The sequence below is a fragment of the Periophthalmus magnuspinnatus genome, chromosome 5, assembly GCF_009829125.3.
Source record: "Periophthalmus magnuspinnatus isolate fPerMag1 chromosome 5, fPerMag1.2.pri, whole genome shotgun sequence".
Classification (NCBI taxonomy): domain Eukaryota; kingdom Metazoa; phylum Chordata; class Actinopteri; order Gobiiformes; family Gobiidae; genus Periophthalmus; species Periophthalmus magnuspinnatus.
In genome coordinates this window covers 29162112-29180577 of record NC_047130.1, presented here as the reverse complement: position 1 = coordinate 29180577, position 18466 = coordinate 29162112, and the positions used below count along the sequence as shown (strand labels likewise).

General features: G+C 41.7%; 2 protein-coding genes across 2 annotated transcripts; one reads left to right on the top strand and one right to left on the bottom strand.

Annotated features, from left to right (window-relative positions):
• Window positions 1-1646: 1646 nt before the first annotated feature.
• Window positions 1647-3758, top strand: si:dkey-13a21.4 (uncharacterized protein LOC494576 homolog). The gene is made up of 4 exons (XM_033967302.2): window positions 1647-1764; window positions 1863-2081; window positions 2720-2845; window positions 2936-3758. The coding sequence occupies exons 1-4, from the start codon at window positions 1657-1659 to the stop codon at window positions 3020-3022; spliced, it is 540 nt and encodes a 179-aa protein (XP_033823193.2). The 5' UTR covers window positions 1647-1656; the 3' UTR covers window positions 3023-3758.
• A 1133-nt stretch (window positions 3759-4891) lies between these two features.
• Window positions 4892-17161, bottom strand: hcfc1a (host cell factor C1a). Its single transcript, XM_033967141.2, has 27 exons — window positions 17011-17161; window positions 15828-16027; window positions 15269-15417; window positions 15022-15182; window positions 13818-14026; window positions 12983-13067; window positions 12801-12907; window positions 12525-12704; window positions 12203-12439; window positions 11967-12115; window positions 11704-11886; window positions 11406-11627; window positions 11052-11156; window positions 10729-10945; window positions 10515-10651; window positions 9607-9754; window positions 9301-9521; window positions 8491-9139; window positions 7209-7354; window positions 6800-7136; window positions 6448-6723; window positions 6270-6376; window positions 6056-6190; window positions 5797-5982; window positions 5423-5720; window positions 5264-5327; window positions 4892-5171 (listed from the first exon to the last, which is right to left on the bottom strand). Exons 2-27 carry the CDS (start codon window positions 16021-16023, stop codon window positions 5132-5134), a joined length of 4944 nt encoding a protein of 1647 aa, XP_033823032.1. The 5' UTR covers window positions 16024-16027; window positions 17011-17161; the 3' UTR covers window positions 4892-5131.
• Window positions 17162-18466: the final 1305 nt, after the last annotated feature.

Genomic DNA, 18466 nt, shown 5'->3' with positions numbered 1-18466 from the left:
CACATCAAGTAGGACTTCTGCCTCCTAAAGTTTCCATGCATTTCCTTAACACAATTAAAAGACTGTTCCTCCTCAAATATGCAACACCTGCTGCACTAACGACCTCCCCTTTAATAGGCCCAGGTGAGGCCCAGGTGAGGCCCAGGTGAGGCCCAGGTGAGGCCCAGGTGAGGCCCAGGTGAAGCCCAGGTGAAGCCCAGGTGAAGCCCAGGTGAAGCCCAGGTGAAGCCCAGGTGAAGCCCAGGTGAAGCACCTAGAGTCTGGAGGTACATTTTGGCTGCTACAGAAAATGTGCCTGTATCTTCTTGCTGTTATTTGACTGAAGTCATATTTCTTATGCTGTAAGTCATATTAGTTGATTTGAACATTATTGGTACGACTTAACTGCCCTGCTAAATATACATCATCCCCACATCATCAAAACAGCTGAAACTGAACATATGATCTGTGGCACAAAATGTGAAATGTTTTTTAATCATTTTAGCATTGGTCCAGTTTACCTCACTTCACCTTGGCCCCTACTTCACCTCCCCCTGGCCCTTACTTCACCTCCCCATGGCCCCTGGGTAAAGATGTGTAGCCCACTGCCCTCTAGCGGTCAAACCACAGGCTGCACGTCTCTGGGCATCTGAAGTGCACTCAAAGACAGTGATGTGTGTCTTGATTGTGATATGTGGTGAAATCTATCCCCTCACTCTCTCTTTCATTTCCACTGTATTTATCTCAAGCCTAAATCAATTTAAAGAAGAAAAAGGCAAAGAAATAGTTTATTTTAAATGTAGTTTTACGTCTGCATCTTTACATTGCAGACTTGTATCATTACTCCACATGGTCTGTAATAATATATTGGTGTATTTTATGGTAAAAGCTAAACAGAGGCTACACCTACAGTTAAAGGGCTAAACACATATTTCACTTTTTTCACTGTGTTTGTTTAAGCAGTGGGAGCGCGCACAGCCTCAGGTGGAGACCACAGATGGACACGTCTGTGAGCCTGATCCAGGAAAAAGAACCTGCCATTATTAAAATTATCATCATAGGGAATTCTGGGTAAGTGCTAAAAATCTAATTCAATCTGGGCACAGGGTTTCTTTCACTTTTGTTGAGCTTGAAGCATTCTTTTGGACATGTTTACACAGCACCTTTACTGAGCTGCCCTTCAAAGGTTCTTTCACATCTGTCACCATTTTCCAGTAGACTAACTTTGATCCATGCATTTTCTTCCGCTAATCTGAGGCTGGTAGTCTAAGCAGGGCCTCACTCCAGACACTTCCTCCAGCTCCTCCAGTGGGACCCCAAGGCGTTCCCAGGCCAGCCCAGAGACATAGTACCTCCAGGGATAACTAATTTTGATATAGGACCAAGACCTAAATTGTCACATGGGTTTTTTTTAGGACTGTAGCCTGGTAGTTTTACACAGGCTTCATACAAACAAATAAAACAAAAATGCAACTTTTTCTAGATTATTTTCAAAGACAGATTAACATTTAGTGATTTTAGTTATCACACCCAACCACATTTTTAACTTCAGTCCAGCAAAGATGTGAAATGTTATTGTAGTAAAGACAGAGAGCAGGTGCTTTTGTCCCACAGTGCGTCCTCTGTTCTTCTGATAGTCGTCATGTGTATTTGCTCAGGGTGGGAAAGTCTTCCTTCATGAACAGATATGTCAACCACCGCTTCACTAATCTGTACCGGGCCACTATCGGGATGGATTTTCTTTCCAAAAGTGAAACTCTAGATGGAGAGAGTGTTACTGTCCAGGTAACACACACACACTGCTGTCTGTCTCATAAACACCATGAAAGTATTATTTACTTCTAATAAACCCATACGTTACACTGACCTTCTTCATGTGGCAGATCTGGGATACGGCGGGCACAGAGAGGTTCCAGTCCTTGGGCTCTCCTCTGTACCGGGGGACTCACTGCTGCATGCTGGTGTTTGATGTCACCTCTAAAATCAGTTTCTCTGCTCTGGAGCAATGGAGAAAAGAGTTTTTAATCCAAGGAGAACCAAAAAACCCTGACACTTTCCCATTTGTTGTACTGGGCAACAAGACAGACCTGCCAGATAGAGAGGTTATACACGCTCTACACTTTTGTGACAATTGCATCTTTTCAAAGACTCTTTACTTTAGATTAAATGTACAGTATTCCCGTTTCAATTGAGCAGAACAAAAAATAAATGTTTGGAGCCAAAACAATCTAACAAGATAAGCAAGGCCAAGACTGATTAGATGGGAGACCGCTGGGAATACTAGGAGCCAAACTGGGGCATCAAGGTGGTGTTTGGAGGGGCTGTGGGTGAAGTGTTGGATGGTGTTTGGAGGAGCTGAGGGCACAGTGAGCAGTGGTGTTTGGAAGGGCTGATGGCGCAGAGTGGCAGCCTTATTATCATTGTTAAACAGCATAGGCCATACAGATTGTAACATTTTGCAAAAGCATTCATATTTCTCTTGGCTGTTCCCTTGCCACGATAAACAAACTACTTCACACTGACATTCCTGCACAAAAAACAAGTCAGTGTCTGTCCTTAAACTGAGCCAAAACAAAGTAAAATTATAAAACAAAACCAAAAAAATAACATGTTAATATCACATTGTGTTGGAACTGTTATCCGTGAACTTTGGAGTATTTCTACAATTACATGTAACACAAAAATTCAAGGCATGTTTTGACAGTTAATAAGCTCTGATCAGGCCTGTTGGTTCTTTCAGGTGTCATCTAGACGGGCCCGGCAGTGGTGTGAGCGCTTTGGGGCAGAGTACTTTGAAGGAAGTGCTAAAGATGACATCGATGTGGAAAAAACATTTCTGAGAGCAGCACACATGGGGCTACAACAGGTTTGTAGAAAAACAGAAAAGTTTAACGTAACACATCATTTTGTTGAACATGTTTATTTTTGATGATAAAAGATACATTACTCCCTACAGTACAAAAAACACACATTGGAAAATACAGGACATTTCCAGATAACCTGCAAACAGCCAAGAGAAACTGGCAACAACTGTCAGTGCTGAGGCCTCACCCATCCAAACATGGGCTCCAATGACCTCCACACCTTTAAAGATGATCCATCTAACCAAGGCGCAAAAAGTGACCCAACAAAGGTACTGTGGAAGGAAAGGACACAATCGTATACCACAGGGGGAGAGGAACAAACTCATTTTTTTTTATACTTTTGAGAACCTTGAGAGATTATCTAAATTAAGGCATTACTACTGAAATACACTGCTTTTTGCATGCATGTCTAGTTTTGTTCAACAGACACACTGACACGCACAAAATTATGAATGCATATGAAAGGAAAGTTCATTTCTAGAAAGAGAAATCAGAAGAAACCACATATAAACCCCAAGTGCAAGCCTCAAAAAAGACTCATAGTCTGGTGGTTACCATCGCAACTAAATTGGCCCATACAAACATTTACAGTACAGTCCATTCAAAATCCTCCCTGTACAAGTTGGTTGTGCACAAAATTATTCAAAGTCCTAGAGTGAATTCTCCCAACAGAAGTATATTAGAACAGATCAGGGACATTATATATTTTATATATACTGTATATTTATATATATGTTTCATTTATAAGTAATGACACAAAAGGCAATTGAGATGACCAACATGTAAAAACAGTTTGTTACAGAGAATTATATAAAAAGACCAAAATTTTCTCCTGGTGGTGGTTAGTTCTTTGATAGAGCAAGAATATTTTACAAGAGTGTACACTCCAGCTACGCAAGCCTTTTTCCAGAGATCATTAGAAGGCGCCCTATTGTCATGTCATGGTTGCGTGCACATCTGTTGTCTGAAATAAAAAGTCATGAAGAAAACATAAAAATGTATCGAATAGTTTCATACAGTGGAAGAAACGGGGAATTTACTAATAAAGACGTGATATATATTAATGAGCAGAAAAAGACAGAATTATTGATTCAGATACATTTTCTTAAGGATAGGTATGGAAGTCAGATGTTTAATAACACCCAGCTCAAGTTGCTGTTTGGCAAAGCGGTACAAACACTGGGTAAGATGTAGTAAACAATATATATTAAAAAAAAAAAATCACACAAACTCTTCTCTCATTGGGTCCACTTCAAAGGTTCCCTTCACTCCTATAACTTATGCACTTCTGCTTAGAACATATACAAATGTGTCTCTTTCATTGCTGTGGTAACAAGAACATACAACTAACTTAAGCATTAAAAATACAGTGGCTTCCAGCCACGGGAAATTCCTCAAAGACAACCTATGGGGGATGAACTGTTTAAAAAAGATGTTTTTTTTAAAAAAAATGCTCGCTCACACACACACACACACACACACATAGCAACGGGAGGGAAAAGCTTAAAAAATACAAAAATAAACTACACAAAAAATCTTCTGCATCATTACTAATTTTTTTGGGAAGATTTTGCAAGGTATTTGTGTGCAGCAAGTCTCAGTCCTAGCAATGTTATTCATTTATCCTCTACAAATCTCCTTTGTCATTCCTTTCATGTCCAACCACCAGTCCTCATCTTGGGGGTTAAAAGCGCACAGTGATGACATAGCTAGGAGACTGGAGTCCAGAACAATGGCTGTACAAACTTGTTTCTTTATGGAGCAAAATTTCTTCAAGCAAAAAAAATAAAGGAAAATAATGATGCCCTTTTCATTAAGGACAAGTGCTTTGTTTCCATATTTTTTCCTTTCATTCACTAATGCCTCAATAGCATTTTCTCAACACTGTACATCATTTCATGTAGTCTCTTTCTACATCTCCCACGGATTCACAAAAAAGGTAAAGTCACACTGTGGCTGGTTCCAAGTTTGCGAAAAATGTAAATGTTTTTTTTTCTCTACAAAGCCCGACTACTAAAACAGGTGGAGATAAAAAAGAAGACGGGTAATGTGCTTCTAGTTTGCATTTCTCTAACATTAGTACAACCAACAGAACCAGAAAGAAGGGAGTATCTACAAGGAAAATAACCCAGATGGACTTTTGTCTTGGCTTCAAAGATTTGTCTTCATTGTGTTCCTGATATGAGACACAACGATGAAAGATAAAGATTGTATGATGGGAGGGGTGGTGTCCTCTTGGTTAAAAAAAAAAAAAGGACTTAAGACCAGGAGAGTTCCTACTCGCCAAGTCACTGATCCGTCCTAGCTTTCTTTGGACCAGCAGCCTTGCTACAAATGCGCACACACAAAACAAAAAAACTGTTAATTTGAAGTGCATCACAGCTAAACATGTTGAACAAGCCCTAATGGACAACACTTACCCATCAGGAGACGTTCCTGGTCTTTTCGGTGCCGGTTTTGCTGATGAAATATCTTTGCCAGATTCTACAAATACAATACACATATAAATTGCATATTAATAAAACAATCAAGTATAATTTTTATATTGCATAAAAAAATGTCTTTGTTTCTCTTATCACCTTGTAACCATCGAACTTGAGTAGCGGGGCCATAGCCCTTCTCATTGCGGGCTGCAATGCGGAAGATGATGGCTGGCTTGGTTGTGTAGTCGATGTGGGCGTTGGAGAGGCTGGAGGACTGCACCAGACAGGAGGGACTGGGCCCACAGTAAACGCGCATAAAGGCCAGTTGGGCTGGGGTGGAAGCTTTGGCCTCAGTTGTCTGGCTGCTCTGAATAGCCAGGTAAACTGAATATTCAATTATCTTTCCAGAGGTGACTGAAGGTGGCTCCCAGGTTAGGTGGGCTCCATCGGGGCTCTGTTGTTAGACATGCATGGTAAGAGCTGCTCAATTCAATAACAAGTGTGGATAATATAAAAATGACAGCGCTTACCTTGCTGATTTTGATGGCACAAGGTGCTCCGGGGAAGCCAGGTAGGCAGGTCTTGAAAGCAGATATCTCAGAGAAGGCTCCACGGCCACAAGCATTTATTCCTGCTACTCTAAATTTGTACGCTGTTCCAGGCTGGAGCTCCATTTTCTTCATTTGGCTATAGTCTGGCATCACACCAGAGTCATCCTACCAAATGTGACAGTTGATTAGATTTTTGAATACAGTTTGAATGATAATAAATCTACATTAATAAACGTACATCTCCAAGAGAGTCATCTGATGGCACATAGTAGTGGGTGACAACCATATTAGTCACTTTTACTATTCCAACATCAAACCACTGATTCTCCTTCTTTACAACAGGCTTCACTGGGGCTGGTTGAGGAGCTTGCTTCTACGCACAGAAAAAAACACATACATTATATGCGTGCATATTTTTTTCTAATAACATACTTGATTGTAATGGGTTTTACCTCTCCTTCAAGACCATTTGCTACTTCTGCTAGGGCCGCTGCTGCTTGCAGCTTGGCAGGACTAGCTACTGAAACAGAGCCTGTAAATGTGCTTGTTGGGGCTAATGCTGCAAGAGAAAAAAAAAGGCTGTGATTTGTTTGTTTTGATGATATAAAAGAAGCTAAATATTTTCCTTACTGTCTGCGGCAGTATGTGGGAGTAAAGACGCTACTGCACTTGTGACTGCTGCTGCCATTTCATTATGCCCATTACTTTCGACTGAGGGATCATTGAGGCTGTCTGCAGGGGCTAGTCCTTCAGTGGGCATGCTTGTGTCCACAGCACTCTGCTGAGCAGCAGCTTGAGCCTCCTGGAGCTGTTGCTGTTGCTGAACCAGTGCCGCAAGCTCCTGCTGTGTCAGCATTATTGGGATATTAGTGGTTTGCTGGCCCTCTCCAGCAGAATCCCCTTCATCTAAAAGATAAAAAACATCAACTGATAAAACGGATCCAAAAACACATTGCATTACTGATACCAGACAGTGACTCACTCATGACTGCCTGTTGAGCAGCCTGGAGGACAGCTTGAATGGCCAGTGCTTGAGCCTCTTCAGTGGCTGCTGCCTGAGCAGCGGCTTCAGCTGCAGCAGTAACAGCCAGCTCCTCATCCGACAGCCCAGTCACCATGAGGGACGTTGCTCCCTGGCCCTCAGACATCAGCTCCGAAGGAAGGTTCAGAGCCGCGGCTGAGCCTGCCTCTCCCTGTGTCTCCATGGCTGTGGCTCCTTCCTCTGCAGAGGCAACTCCAGTGGAGGTTTCTTCAGTTTGCATGGGTTCCTCAGTAGAGCTAGAAGCCGCATTTGCACCTTCGGTGATGGAAGAGATCGACTAAAAACAAAAACAAAAAAGTCAGTCTGCATCCATTTTAATAAAAGGCACAGAGTACAGTAGTATCTTTACTGGTACAGCAGGTCCTGGAGCTGGAGTAGACTGGGTGACAGTAGTAACTGCTCTGCCTTGGGTGGTGCTCACAAGGCCAGTGGCTGCTGTGGAGGAGGCCTCCTCTGCGCTGGCAGTAACTTCGGTTCCTTCTTCTGTTTGTTGAGCTAGCAACAGAAAGCAAAATAATATAAATCCATTTTTTTCCCCTTCTCCTCATGATTAACCCTATAGCGTCGGATCCTATCGTCGGCGATAGCGCGCGGATGCAGACTTTCCAGCAGCGTAACTCCGCAACCAGTCGTGCTCTCATGTAAATTCAAACAGCGTCTCAAAGCGGAGGCACGGGGCTATTTAAATATTTTTCCGTCAGTTACGGTAATCTGCCTCTGTTGCTCCGCGAAGGTGATGAATGAGAGCGCAGGTGACGGATGAAAGTGTAAAATAGAAGTAGATGTGTAAAAAAATGCAGTAAATTCTGATACTTCCTTTAATATGATTTTTATGGCTAACAAAAATATAAAAGTCTAGGTGACCTATACTGGCCCATAGTGTGCTCAGTCCTTAAAGGGTTAAAGTGCATATGCCAGGTTTTCATGTTTCTCTAATTAATAGATTTACATCAGATAAAGGGCCCATATTACTCAATTTTCTGATCTGTTATAATGTTGTTTCCTCATCAAAAACATACCAGGAGTTGTGTTGTTTCATTCACACATGTTTAACACACAAATTCTGCATATTTAGGCCAGGTTCTTCTCTCAAACAGATAAGTTCCACTGTTTTGTTTTTTTTATTCCATACACCTTCACTAGAATCATTTGGATAATTTCAGGCCCGGATTTGCCAATCTACAGAACTAAAGGTAAAAGGTAGCTGTGAAATTGAAAACTACCACTACATGACATCACAAGGTGGAACAGAGCTTTGGAGATGTAGACAGACTAATAATGCAAGATTAAAACAGAATACCTCTATGTAGGTCATCAACTATGAAAATTCAATCCAAAATGCAAGGTCAATTAACGAGCAAGGGAAACATTTTTAACATCGATACTAATTGTATTGTCCTCCATTTTTATTTGTCAAATCATATAACTATTGTAATTTGGAAAGGGTTGTTAACATTATGGTTGGTAGGTGACAGAAATGGAATGTCCTGTATGCCTGTCAAAACTCTTGTCAAACCAGGAAGTAAATAAATAAAAACAAAGCTAGGTACAGTTTTAGTAAAATATTAAATATGTTAACCATGTTTTAGTGAAAAAGTACTATAAGCTGTCATATGCACTCATGTACAAACCTGTGCCGTCTGCAGTCTCCATACTGCAGGTAGCTGTGGTGGCGGTGTTGGTGGTCCCCGTCTCATGAGTTTCACAGGGTGGATTGGAACACACTCTCTGGGCCAGGCCTGATGCTGTGCTCATCTGGTCTCCCATATTGGACGTGGCAGTGGACGGGGTATTGGTGGTCCCAGTCTCGTGTGTTTCACAGGGCGGATTGGAGCACACCCTCTGAACAGTTCCTGTTGGGCCAGCGCTCATATTGGACGAGGCCTGGGTGGGTGTGTTTGTGGTGCTGGTCACATGTGTCTCACATGGAGGATTTGAACACACTTTCTGGACCCCTCCCATGTTTGCAGAGGCTGTGGTAGTTGTGTTTGTTGTGCCAGTTTCATGAGTTTCACACGGTGGGTTGGAGCACACACGTGGAGCTGACATGTTTGCAGAGGCAGTTGTGGCAGTGTTGGTGGTTCCCGTTTCATGCGTCTCACAGGGTGGGTTAGAACACACTAGGGTGACTGTCCCAGAAGCATCTCCAGATGCACTTGCTTCTGTAGAACTAGGTTGATCTGATGTTGGTGAGGCCAGGATCGAGACAGGGAGGTCCTGTACAGGCTGAGCCTCAACTCCACTTGGAGTAGTGATAAGAGTTACTTGCGTGGGCTGGTTCTGGCAAAAAATAGAAATAAAAAATTGATTGAGGACTTAAAGGCAAATTATTAAGCCATATTATTTATCTTTTATAAGCTTTTAACAATGGTGAATACATCTCAAGCAGTTGTTGGGAATAAAACACAGGTGTTAATCTGTGAAACATTAAGGCGTCTTACCTGTACTGTGATGGTAGAGGAAGGCAGAGTGGAGGCAGAGGTCAGGCTCGTCTGAGGTGCTGACACAGTAATGGCAGTTGGATTAATGACCTGACTGGACAGGGTGGCTATGGTACCAAGGGTGGTGATGGGGGTAACCAACGATGCAGTAGAGGAGTCTACAGAGCCTCCAGACAGACTGGTGGAGACTGTACCAGTGACCGTACCAAGAGTAGTGACACCTAAGACCACCAAACAAAAATATGTGGGTATTTGAAGTGACAATGCCCTTTTATCTTCACAAAGAAATGCACAAAAAAAATCTACCTGTAGTCCCCTTCACAACCAGAGTCGTGACAGTGGGTTTAACGGATGACACAGTCACTGGAGTAACAAGGCGAACACCCCCCACGGTGCTCATGGGCACAGTGCGCAGAATCGTCCCTGGTTGTCCTGGGGCACCCTTTAAAACCACCTGCAGAAAAGTGGATGTTAAATGAAAATTTTAAATGGTACACAGTTACAATCAAAATCTATAGACTATATTTATTGCTTTTGTACATTCCTAATGCATGGCTGCATGTTTAAAACATAATTTTAAATATGCAGCCTAGAATGTGATGTCCTGTCAACACAACCTAAGGTAATCAGGTGGGTGTAAACGGCTTACATTTCATTGGTGGATTTTAAGGATGTAGTAGTAGTAATTTGATGACCAGTTTTACTACCTATTTGGCAGTTCACCTGTTTGTTATGTTCTATTTTCAGCGTGTGCAGCAGACGCTGGCCAAACTACATATTTACCAACATACAGGTTACAGTTCTTCTCCCTGTGTTTTTGTGGCTGACTGTACTGATGTTGTGGGTGTGTTTAGGTGCTTTTAAGCTCTGGAGGAGAATATTCTAAAACTCGGGTGCTTTTGGTTATTTACAGGCTAAATAATGCTGAACAGCATTATTTTTACACTTGAGTGAATCTCCAAAAAATACACCCACTGCTGTTTCTTCAAATATACAAATAAAACATAATCTTGTAATTGATTATTTAACACACAGTAACTAATAATATTACTCTGAGGGAAAAGTAACAAATATAATCAATTACTTAAAAAAACAAAACAAAAAAAAACAACTGCTGGCTATGAGGATAATAATGGAGTCCCACTCTTTCAAATAAAATGTTTGAGGAGTTAGCAAACCAGGGAAGAAAAAGAGTGCATATGTTCACCCTTTACCTGTGTCAGTCCTTGTTGCCCAGCTGCAGTAGCCAATTTTGGAACAGCAGTAATGATTTTACCAGGTGTTCCGGTGGTCATCACCTTTGTCGTAAGGATTGTAATGGGTGATTTTAAACTTGTACTACTGGTCACACCTGCATTGGAAGAAGAGTATATCATGTTAGAATTTTGCATTTTTTGAGAGTAGATAAGCCATTTGAAAATGAAGTACCTGTGGCCCCAGCCTGACTCATGATGGCAGACATAGGGATGGTCTTAATAATGGTGGTGCCTTGCTTTGTGGTGGTAGGCGAAACACCACTGATGTTGAGGATTGTCGGCTTGTTTCCTGTACCTCCTGCCTGTGAGGTGGTGATGATAGTTGTTGGCTTGCCATCTGCTGAGGTCACCAGTTTCAGGATAGTTCCAGCTGGAAGGGGACCCTTCGTCTGAATAGAACAAATTATTATACAAACCATCTGGACAAATGGGTGGTGTCTGTCTCAGGAGTTTTATGTTGCCTCCCGTTTGCCTGCACTTATTCAGATAACTGACCTGTATGATCTGTGTGAGAGGGTTAGTGGAGGCCTGGCCGGTGACAGCTGATGTCTGCACTGGCTTGGTTTGTACTACAGACATCATCTTGCCAAGGTTGGAGATCTGCCAACATAGGAGAGACACTCATGAGACTCATGTTTCATGAGTCACCAGCAAACACTGGAGAGTACAGGGAGTTTAGTGGACTGCTAATTTAGTGTGATTTTTTAAAATTGGCATGCACTTTAAAACCACCATGCGCTCTATTTTTCTCCTGTCACACTATGATCACACAAAATAAACTTGCATTTACACCAATTAGTGAAGACAAGCATGTTATTATAAGTTTTTAATAGAAGCTGATTCTCTTACCAAAGTTCCACTGCCACCCATGGTGAGAGGACTCTTCACCAATGTGATAGTCTTGGTAACTCCACCGACCACAGTAGTGACCACCTGGGCTTGCTGGGCAACTGTAACAGCACCTGACTTGTGGACAGTAATGATAGGTCTGGTAGTTGTAGGAGACGCTGCAGTCCCTGTGCCAACCTGGGCGGCAGCAGTCTTAAGCATTCGAGTGGCTGGGTTGCTCACCTGTAATGTAAGAGATACCATGGTATAATTAGAAATTTTAACGCAGAACAAAGAACAAAGGTAGTGGTGCATGTACCATTACAGGAGACGCAACTTTGACAGTTGTTGTACCAGGGGAAACTGCCACTGTTTTCAGTATGGTAGCACCAGCTGGGACATTGAGCACAGTACCGGCTGAAGAGGGAGGAATTTTCTGAGTAGCCGCAGCAGCTGCTGCTAAAGCTGCCATGCCACTCATTTGTGGGCTACTTCCAATCGGCTGAAAATATTAAAATAAATGTTTACCATCAAGTTGTTCGGAAAGCAGATAAATGACATGATGACACAAAGCACACTCACAGATCCTTGAGTGGTCTGGGCCGGAACAACCATCCTTACACCTGGTGGAAGAGCAGTTACAGTCACAGGGGACTTCCCGGGCTGGTTAGGGCGAACTGTGACTACTGAAGCTCCTGTGGCAGACTGTTGAGCTGCAACTTTTAAAACAGCTAGGACAAAGAGGATGACAGACATTTGAGTATGCCATCACCTGTTTGACAAAAGGTCAAAAACAGCTAGAAGGAAATCACTTATACCAGTCTGTGTAAGGCTTTGTGCAGCAGGGGCTGCTGCAGCTGGAGCAGGGCTCTTTGGAGAGTTCACAGGCTGGGAGGGTGTTACACTCACTAGAGGGGAAGCTGGAGTGGCAGGGATGTCATACTTTTGCAGCTGCAACAAATAAGTATCAGCGGTCGAGACTGCTCCCCAGCTCACCTCCAGTGAGTTTGTGTTGGCACGGACCAACTGAACTCTAGCGGGAGCATGTGGTCGTTCTGAAAATTAAACCTATATAATTAATCACATTTCTCCAAACAATCTAGAAACTAATCCATCCCCAAGTCTAATTTGAAAACATACCAGTTTCTAGGTACCATAGGTCTTTACAACACACTTGGTTGTTCCATGCTTTACGATAACCATCACGCCCACTCCAAACATAAAGACGTGAATTGATTGAAACAGCACAATGGCCTGCACGAGCCCTGGGGATGTTATCCTCAAGGGTGTCCATCAGGACCGTTTCCCAACACATGGAATCTATGGAGAAAGGGGGTACAACAAAAGATAAAAACTCAAAACTAAACCCCAACAATTCTGTTTTGATATTGATGGAATAGCTTCACACCAACTTACCAAGATTTAGACAAGCCAGGGTGTTGGTGCACTTCCACTCTTTTTCATGTGTCGCTACTTTAACATCATCCATTACCAAAGGAACCCATCCTCCAAAAACGTACATCCTGCAAAATAGTACAACACTTTCTTTCAATAACTGTTTAATACAATGTTTAAATTAATATTTACACTTTTCTCACTTATTTGTAATAGTAGTTGCTGAGTGAAGACTTCTGGGCAGTGGGGCAGTGCCATTAACAGATGGTTTATTCCATGTCAGTGTATCTATAAAAAAATAAAAATTAAAAAAAAGTATAAAATTACTAACAAAAGATTAAAAATTGTTACAGTAATTAGTGAAATTGGTAGATGTCACCACTGTGTCTCACGCCTACTTAACATGCTTTCTAAATATATTCATAGACTTCATTTGTAAGAATGTTTCCCCTTATTGGTAATTTTCTACAGCAATTTAAAAGTTTTTTGTTATTGTAAGAAATTAAGTTAAGACAAGAACATTTACTTGTTAAAATGAGAAATGAAATTGTTATAACCTGTAATGATTAAGTTTTAACATGTACATAAGCTCATATCTAATGTACTGAATAGGGGCCAAATCACTTCAAGCTGTGTGTAACCAAAGACACAAGTACACCTTTACAGGCTAGTGAGACCGGAGTGTCCAGACACACCGGCGTGCTCATGACTGCGCCAATCGCAGCAATGCAGGGTAAACACAGATGTGCACATGATGGCTCAACATGTCCGACAGCCCAGCGCTTATAAAGGTGTAAGTGTTCTGTTGGTTATGCAGACAATACGCGCTCCTGGATGCGCGCTCCTGGATGCGCGCTCCTGGATGCGCGCTCCTGGATGCGCGCTCCTGGATGCGCGCTCCTGGATGCGCGCTCCTGGATGCGCGCTCCTGGATGCGCGCTCCTGGATGCGCGCTCCTGGATGCGCGCTCCTGGATGCGCGCTCCTGGATGCGCGCTCCTGGATGCGCGCTCCTGGATGCGACCTGACAATATCTTACCAATATCAAGTGTCCAAAGATCTCCAAGGCGGCAACCACTCATTCCTCCATAGATTATTAAACGTGATTTTCTGCTAGTCTTTTCTGTGTATACAACAGCTGTGTGACTCTCACGAGGTGGAGGCAGAACACCGTAGGTTATCGGTATATCCCATCCAACCACACTGGAACCAGGGCGAAGTTCCAGTGTGTACAAATCATTTAGATATCTGAAGAATAAAATATAAATGATTATTGTCAAGAATGATTTGGTTGTAAAGCTGGGCAATATGGACCAAAAAAAGAAAAAAAGTGAAGCAATTGCAGTTTACATGTGAATAGAAATGTAAAAGTACTTTAGTTTATTCTAACATAAGTTTAAATTTCTTTGAGCTTGTTTCTTTGCCAACATTTTAATTAATATGTGTTTCAAATTGTCCAGCATTATTTCTAATGCTGTTTTACCTTAGACCAGTTTTCTCAACTGATTCTGTTCTGAAACATTACTGTATATTCACTCACTTGTTTAAAAATCTAACTCTGCACATAAAGTTTTGAGTAAACTTGTTACAAAATGAGTGAGTGCATTTAACACTCACACCTCAGTGTCTCTATGGACTTTTTTCCTATGGGGCTGGTAAAGGACAGGGCAGTTTGAGAGTGTTCCCACTGTCAAAAGCGAGCCATAACGTTCCATTTGAGGGGTCCAAAGCAGCCCAAGGAGGTTCTGCCTCGCAAAATAGGTTCTGGGACCAGTGTGGCTAAGGAGGAACTGCGCCCCACTGTGCAATAATTAGTAATAAGAGCGATGCATTAAGACTAAAATTATTGTATTTACAGAACATATCCAACACTCACCACACTAAATGCATTTCATGAAGCGATGTTAAAACATCTGCCTTATGATGATTAAAAAGCACAATTTCAGGCACCAATTGTTTTTTTCCCCCCATTATTATATTAAGCTTGGGTGATGTCAGACTGCCCCACAGCAATGGCTCCTACAATATGCAACTGCCAGTTCTTACACAGCAACAAACAGTAGCAATCTAGTTGTTTGTCGGCCTCAAGTTGGGTACTCTCTCTGCTTGAAGCGACCACAGTGCAAGTGACCTTAATTTGTTTATTTAACAATTTATCACATTGTTAATTATCTAAACACAAATTAATTCCATTTATTGCCCAGCCCCATTTGACTATTTGATAATATGATCTAAAATTTTACCTGGGAATATTGTTTTTTGGATCCTCGCTGTCATTGGCAAGCCCCCCAAAAAGGTAACACTTGTTACCCACAAGAGAAAAACTGTGCCCAAGCCGAGGACAGGGAGGGGGGCCATTCTTCGGGTTTTTAGCTTTTAACTTTTTCCACTCCCATCTGCTGGCCTAAGAATAAATTAAGTAAATAAAAATAAGGAATAGTATAATGTAGCATTAATGACAAGACTTTTACATAGAATAGTATAATTTACCTGCAGTTCATAAAGGTCATTGCTGTACTTCCCATACTCGACCATGCCGCCAAACACTAGTAACCTGGTGCCATCACAGACAAAGCCATATGCAGCACAACCAGGAGGGATGTCACCACGAACTGCCGGTATGAACCACTGATTTGTAGCTAGAAAATAAAACAGTACATAAAGTAGTACTTAGTTGACATTAAAAGGCATCAATGTAAAAAGAAAACATTAAATACAAAAATATAGTTACAAGATAGTTTCTCATGCAGTATCACATAAGGACAGGCATCTAAATAAACTGAGCCATTTTTAAGCCCGCCTTTTTTAATGCAGTACGAGAAGTGCCCAGCAGAGGGCGCACATTATATACATTTTGTTTGTCTTTCAATGAACTAAACAAGCTCACACTTAAACACTTAACATTCTAATTTAAAGGGCAGTAAAACATTGTAAATAATTTAACCGTTGTCTGGTATAAAAACGAACTCTGCGTCACTTTATAAAAGCAAGTCAAGTAAGTGAATACAAAAAATATATATTAAAAACAACGGAATAATTGCAAAGCCACCTGTGTTGTAGACATGTAGTTCATCCACTATTCCCTCGTTTCCGCCTCCAAACACAACCATAAGTTCTTTGATGGCCACAGCTCGGTGTCCGTGTCTGGGACGCGGGACAGGGCCAGACCAGCCCAGGACCCGCTTCCACCGCGGCTGCAGGACCGACGCCGGGGTCCCAGTCACCGCGGAGCCAGGGACAGACATAACTCTGTGGAAGAGATAAAACGGGTTTTATAATGAATCTGGACCAACCAATGTTGTTAAAGTTAACTTCACAGAGTTTTCACACAGTAGATGCACCTGGCCTTATTTATTACGCTTTGTCTAATCAAAAACGTTTACATAAGTTTCAGCTACAGACAATCAATTATTACCAAAAGAATATTGTTTATAACAAATAAAGTGGTTATATAGAAGGAGCCATCTTGATCAAACAGGCTCCGCTAACGCTAGCCAAGCTAAAAGATGGCGGAAGCAAATGAATAAAAAATATTGCCTTCTTTAAGCCTCGTTAAGTAAATAGTATTTAAGTAGCTGGAAACGGCCTTAATTCAGTAAATAACGAACTCCCAAACTCGGGCAAACATTTAATTCAAAATTATTGAGTTAGCAAGAGCCTGGTGTTTTCATGCCTCTCTGGGAGTCGCCATATTGTAGCTTGTAAGCTAACTAGTCTTTACGTTTAGATCAGTGCAATTTACAGCTTAAGTGTAATGTTAAAACATTGAGGCAGTCACAATACTTTAAAACTATGAACCAACCAAGTAATTGTCGAAATAAACCGGTTTGTGTGCGCGCCTGCAGCACTTGTGCTGTATGAAGTGAAACAGTCCGTTAAGGCTAAATGCTAGCTCCTCTACACAATCTGCTGAAGCTAACAGCGTTAGCTTTACGACTGGCATCTGTCAAAATGTTGCCTCGTTTACAATAAAGTGCTATGACATTCTCGGGTTATGAGTTATGCATAATGCACCTTATACAAAAAGAATTGCAAATACACCGCTAAAACGCCTCTAAACATAGCACGAGTGCATAAACAGTGTGTTATTATGTTTCATGCCGTCTCTGGAAGCAGCCATCTTTTGGACGATCGGCCTACTTCTACAGCTCCCACAAGAAAAATGGCCGGGCGGTTTGCCACAACAAAGCATAATTACGCTCTAAAAAGCAATATTTGTGTATTTCACTTACTTATTTTGGTGCAGTGATCAAAGAAGCACTGATGGGCTGCTTATTCTTGCAAAAATAATCCAAATTCATTCGATTTTTGCAGAAGTATTTCCTCTCATGCCTGCCTGGAAGCTGCCATCTTCTTGACAACTAGAGGCGGAGGAAAATGGTAGAGCTGGCGTCACCCGAAGTAAACATGGCGCCAGACCCGCGCGCAGCTGCTTTTGGACACTACAGCCCTCAAGTATGTTCATCTTTCACTTTGTACACGCCATACTTCAGAGCAACACAGGGATTTTAATGCATTTAACACACTTTAACTCTGAAATGATGATAGCAACTTAAACCCCATTGTCCTACAAACCCTGTGAGTTATTGTCCCTCACTAAAGATGGCGACACGCGCACACGGCACCAGCCAATTAAAATTCAAACGTTTAAAAAGAAATGTGCGTATATTTACAAAACACATTCTGAGGGTTTATCATGATGTGGTTCAGACATACTGACAGGAGATTTGACTGCTAATGCATTTGGCGCGATTTTAATTATTTTGCGGTCACACTGATGATGGGTCGCGCGCATCCACTTTGCCACGCCCACATACCACTGCGCCCTCTACAGGTAGTGCGTGGTACTGCTCTAGTAATAGGTTTAAGTAATGCACAAGAATTATATCCATAGGGGGTTATGATGTGTAAGGTATTTTCTAGCAGTGCAGCACTACATCAAACTTGTATCTGAATTTACTAACGCTAAGGTAAATAACATGTGCACAACAGTGGATATGGAAGGCCACGTTTCTTATCTCTAGCCCCTCTCACTAAGGAATGTGTGACCCCCATTCTGAGAGGGTTATAAAACACTCACCTTGTTTGACTTTGCCTTAAATTTATTAATGTGTAACACCCTGCAGACCAGAAGAGGATCCACTTTACACATACATTTAGAGACACTATAAAAGCTGTCAAGATGCACATCTCAGGACTCTCTTCTGTCCTTTTTGGAGAGTCACTTGCTTCATTGTTCATTTTACCTGTGTGGAACTCATTAAAACCCTTCTGATTTAATGTTTCAGACTCTTGGTCCGCTTTGACGCTTGCACTAGAAACGAACATTTGTACAGATGCAGTTATATATGATTAAGTTAAGTGAAACCGCTTGACAGAGGATAGGCTGATTGCAGACTACAACATTATTGGTGGTTTCAGAGTCTAGAATGTGATGATGGTGATGCAAGACAGATTTCCATTTTGTTTGGCTATTAGGGTATTTTGAGAATATATAAAATGTAAATAAATCCACAAATGTTGGACCTAATAATTTCTATTAGTGCCTAGAACCTAGAACTCACAGAATAACAACAAAAGTAAGCATTTTCAATTTTCAACAAAAACCCACACAAAGTTATTCATTTTAACTATCCCCTTCTGTATTGAATATTATTGGCCTGTAAATGTTGAATGTGTAAAACATCT

What these genes read in the sequence shown, in the direction of transcription:
- si:dkey-13a21.4 (XM_033967302.2), top strand. Translation starts at nt 1,657, where the DNA reads ATGAACAGATATGTCAACCACCGCTTCACTAATCTGTACCGGGCCACT. An exon ending in GAGAGAGTGTTACTGTCCAG is followed by an intron (nt 1,765 to 1,862) that starts GTAACACACACA and finishes TTCATGTGGCAG; the next exon opens with ATCTGGGATACGGCGGGCAC. An exon ending in CAGACCTGCCAGATAGAGAG is followed by an intron (nt 2,082 to 2,719) that starts GTTATACACGCT and finishes TGGTTCTTTCAG; the next exon opens with GTGTCATCTAGACGGGCCCG.
- hcfc1a (XM_033967141.2), bottom strand. Translation starts at nt 16,023, where the DNA reads ATGTCTGTCCCTGGCTCCGCGGTGACTGGGACCCCGGCGTCGGTCCTG. An exon ending in CTCTCACACAGATCATACAG is followed by an intron (nt 10,946 to 11,051) that starts GTCAGTTATCTG and finishes TGTTCTATTCAG; the next exon opens with ACGAAGGGTCCCCTTCCAGC. An exon ending in CCAGGAACGTCTCCTGATGG is followed by an intron (nt 5,172 to 5,263) that starts GTAAGTGTTGTC and finishes GCGCATTTGTAG; the next exon opens with CAAGGCTGCTGGTCCAAAGA.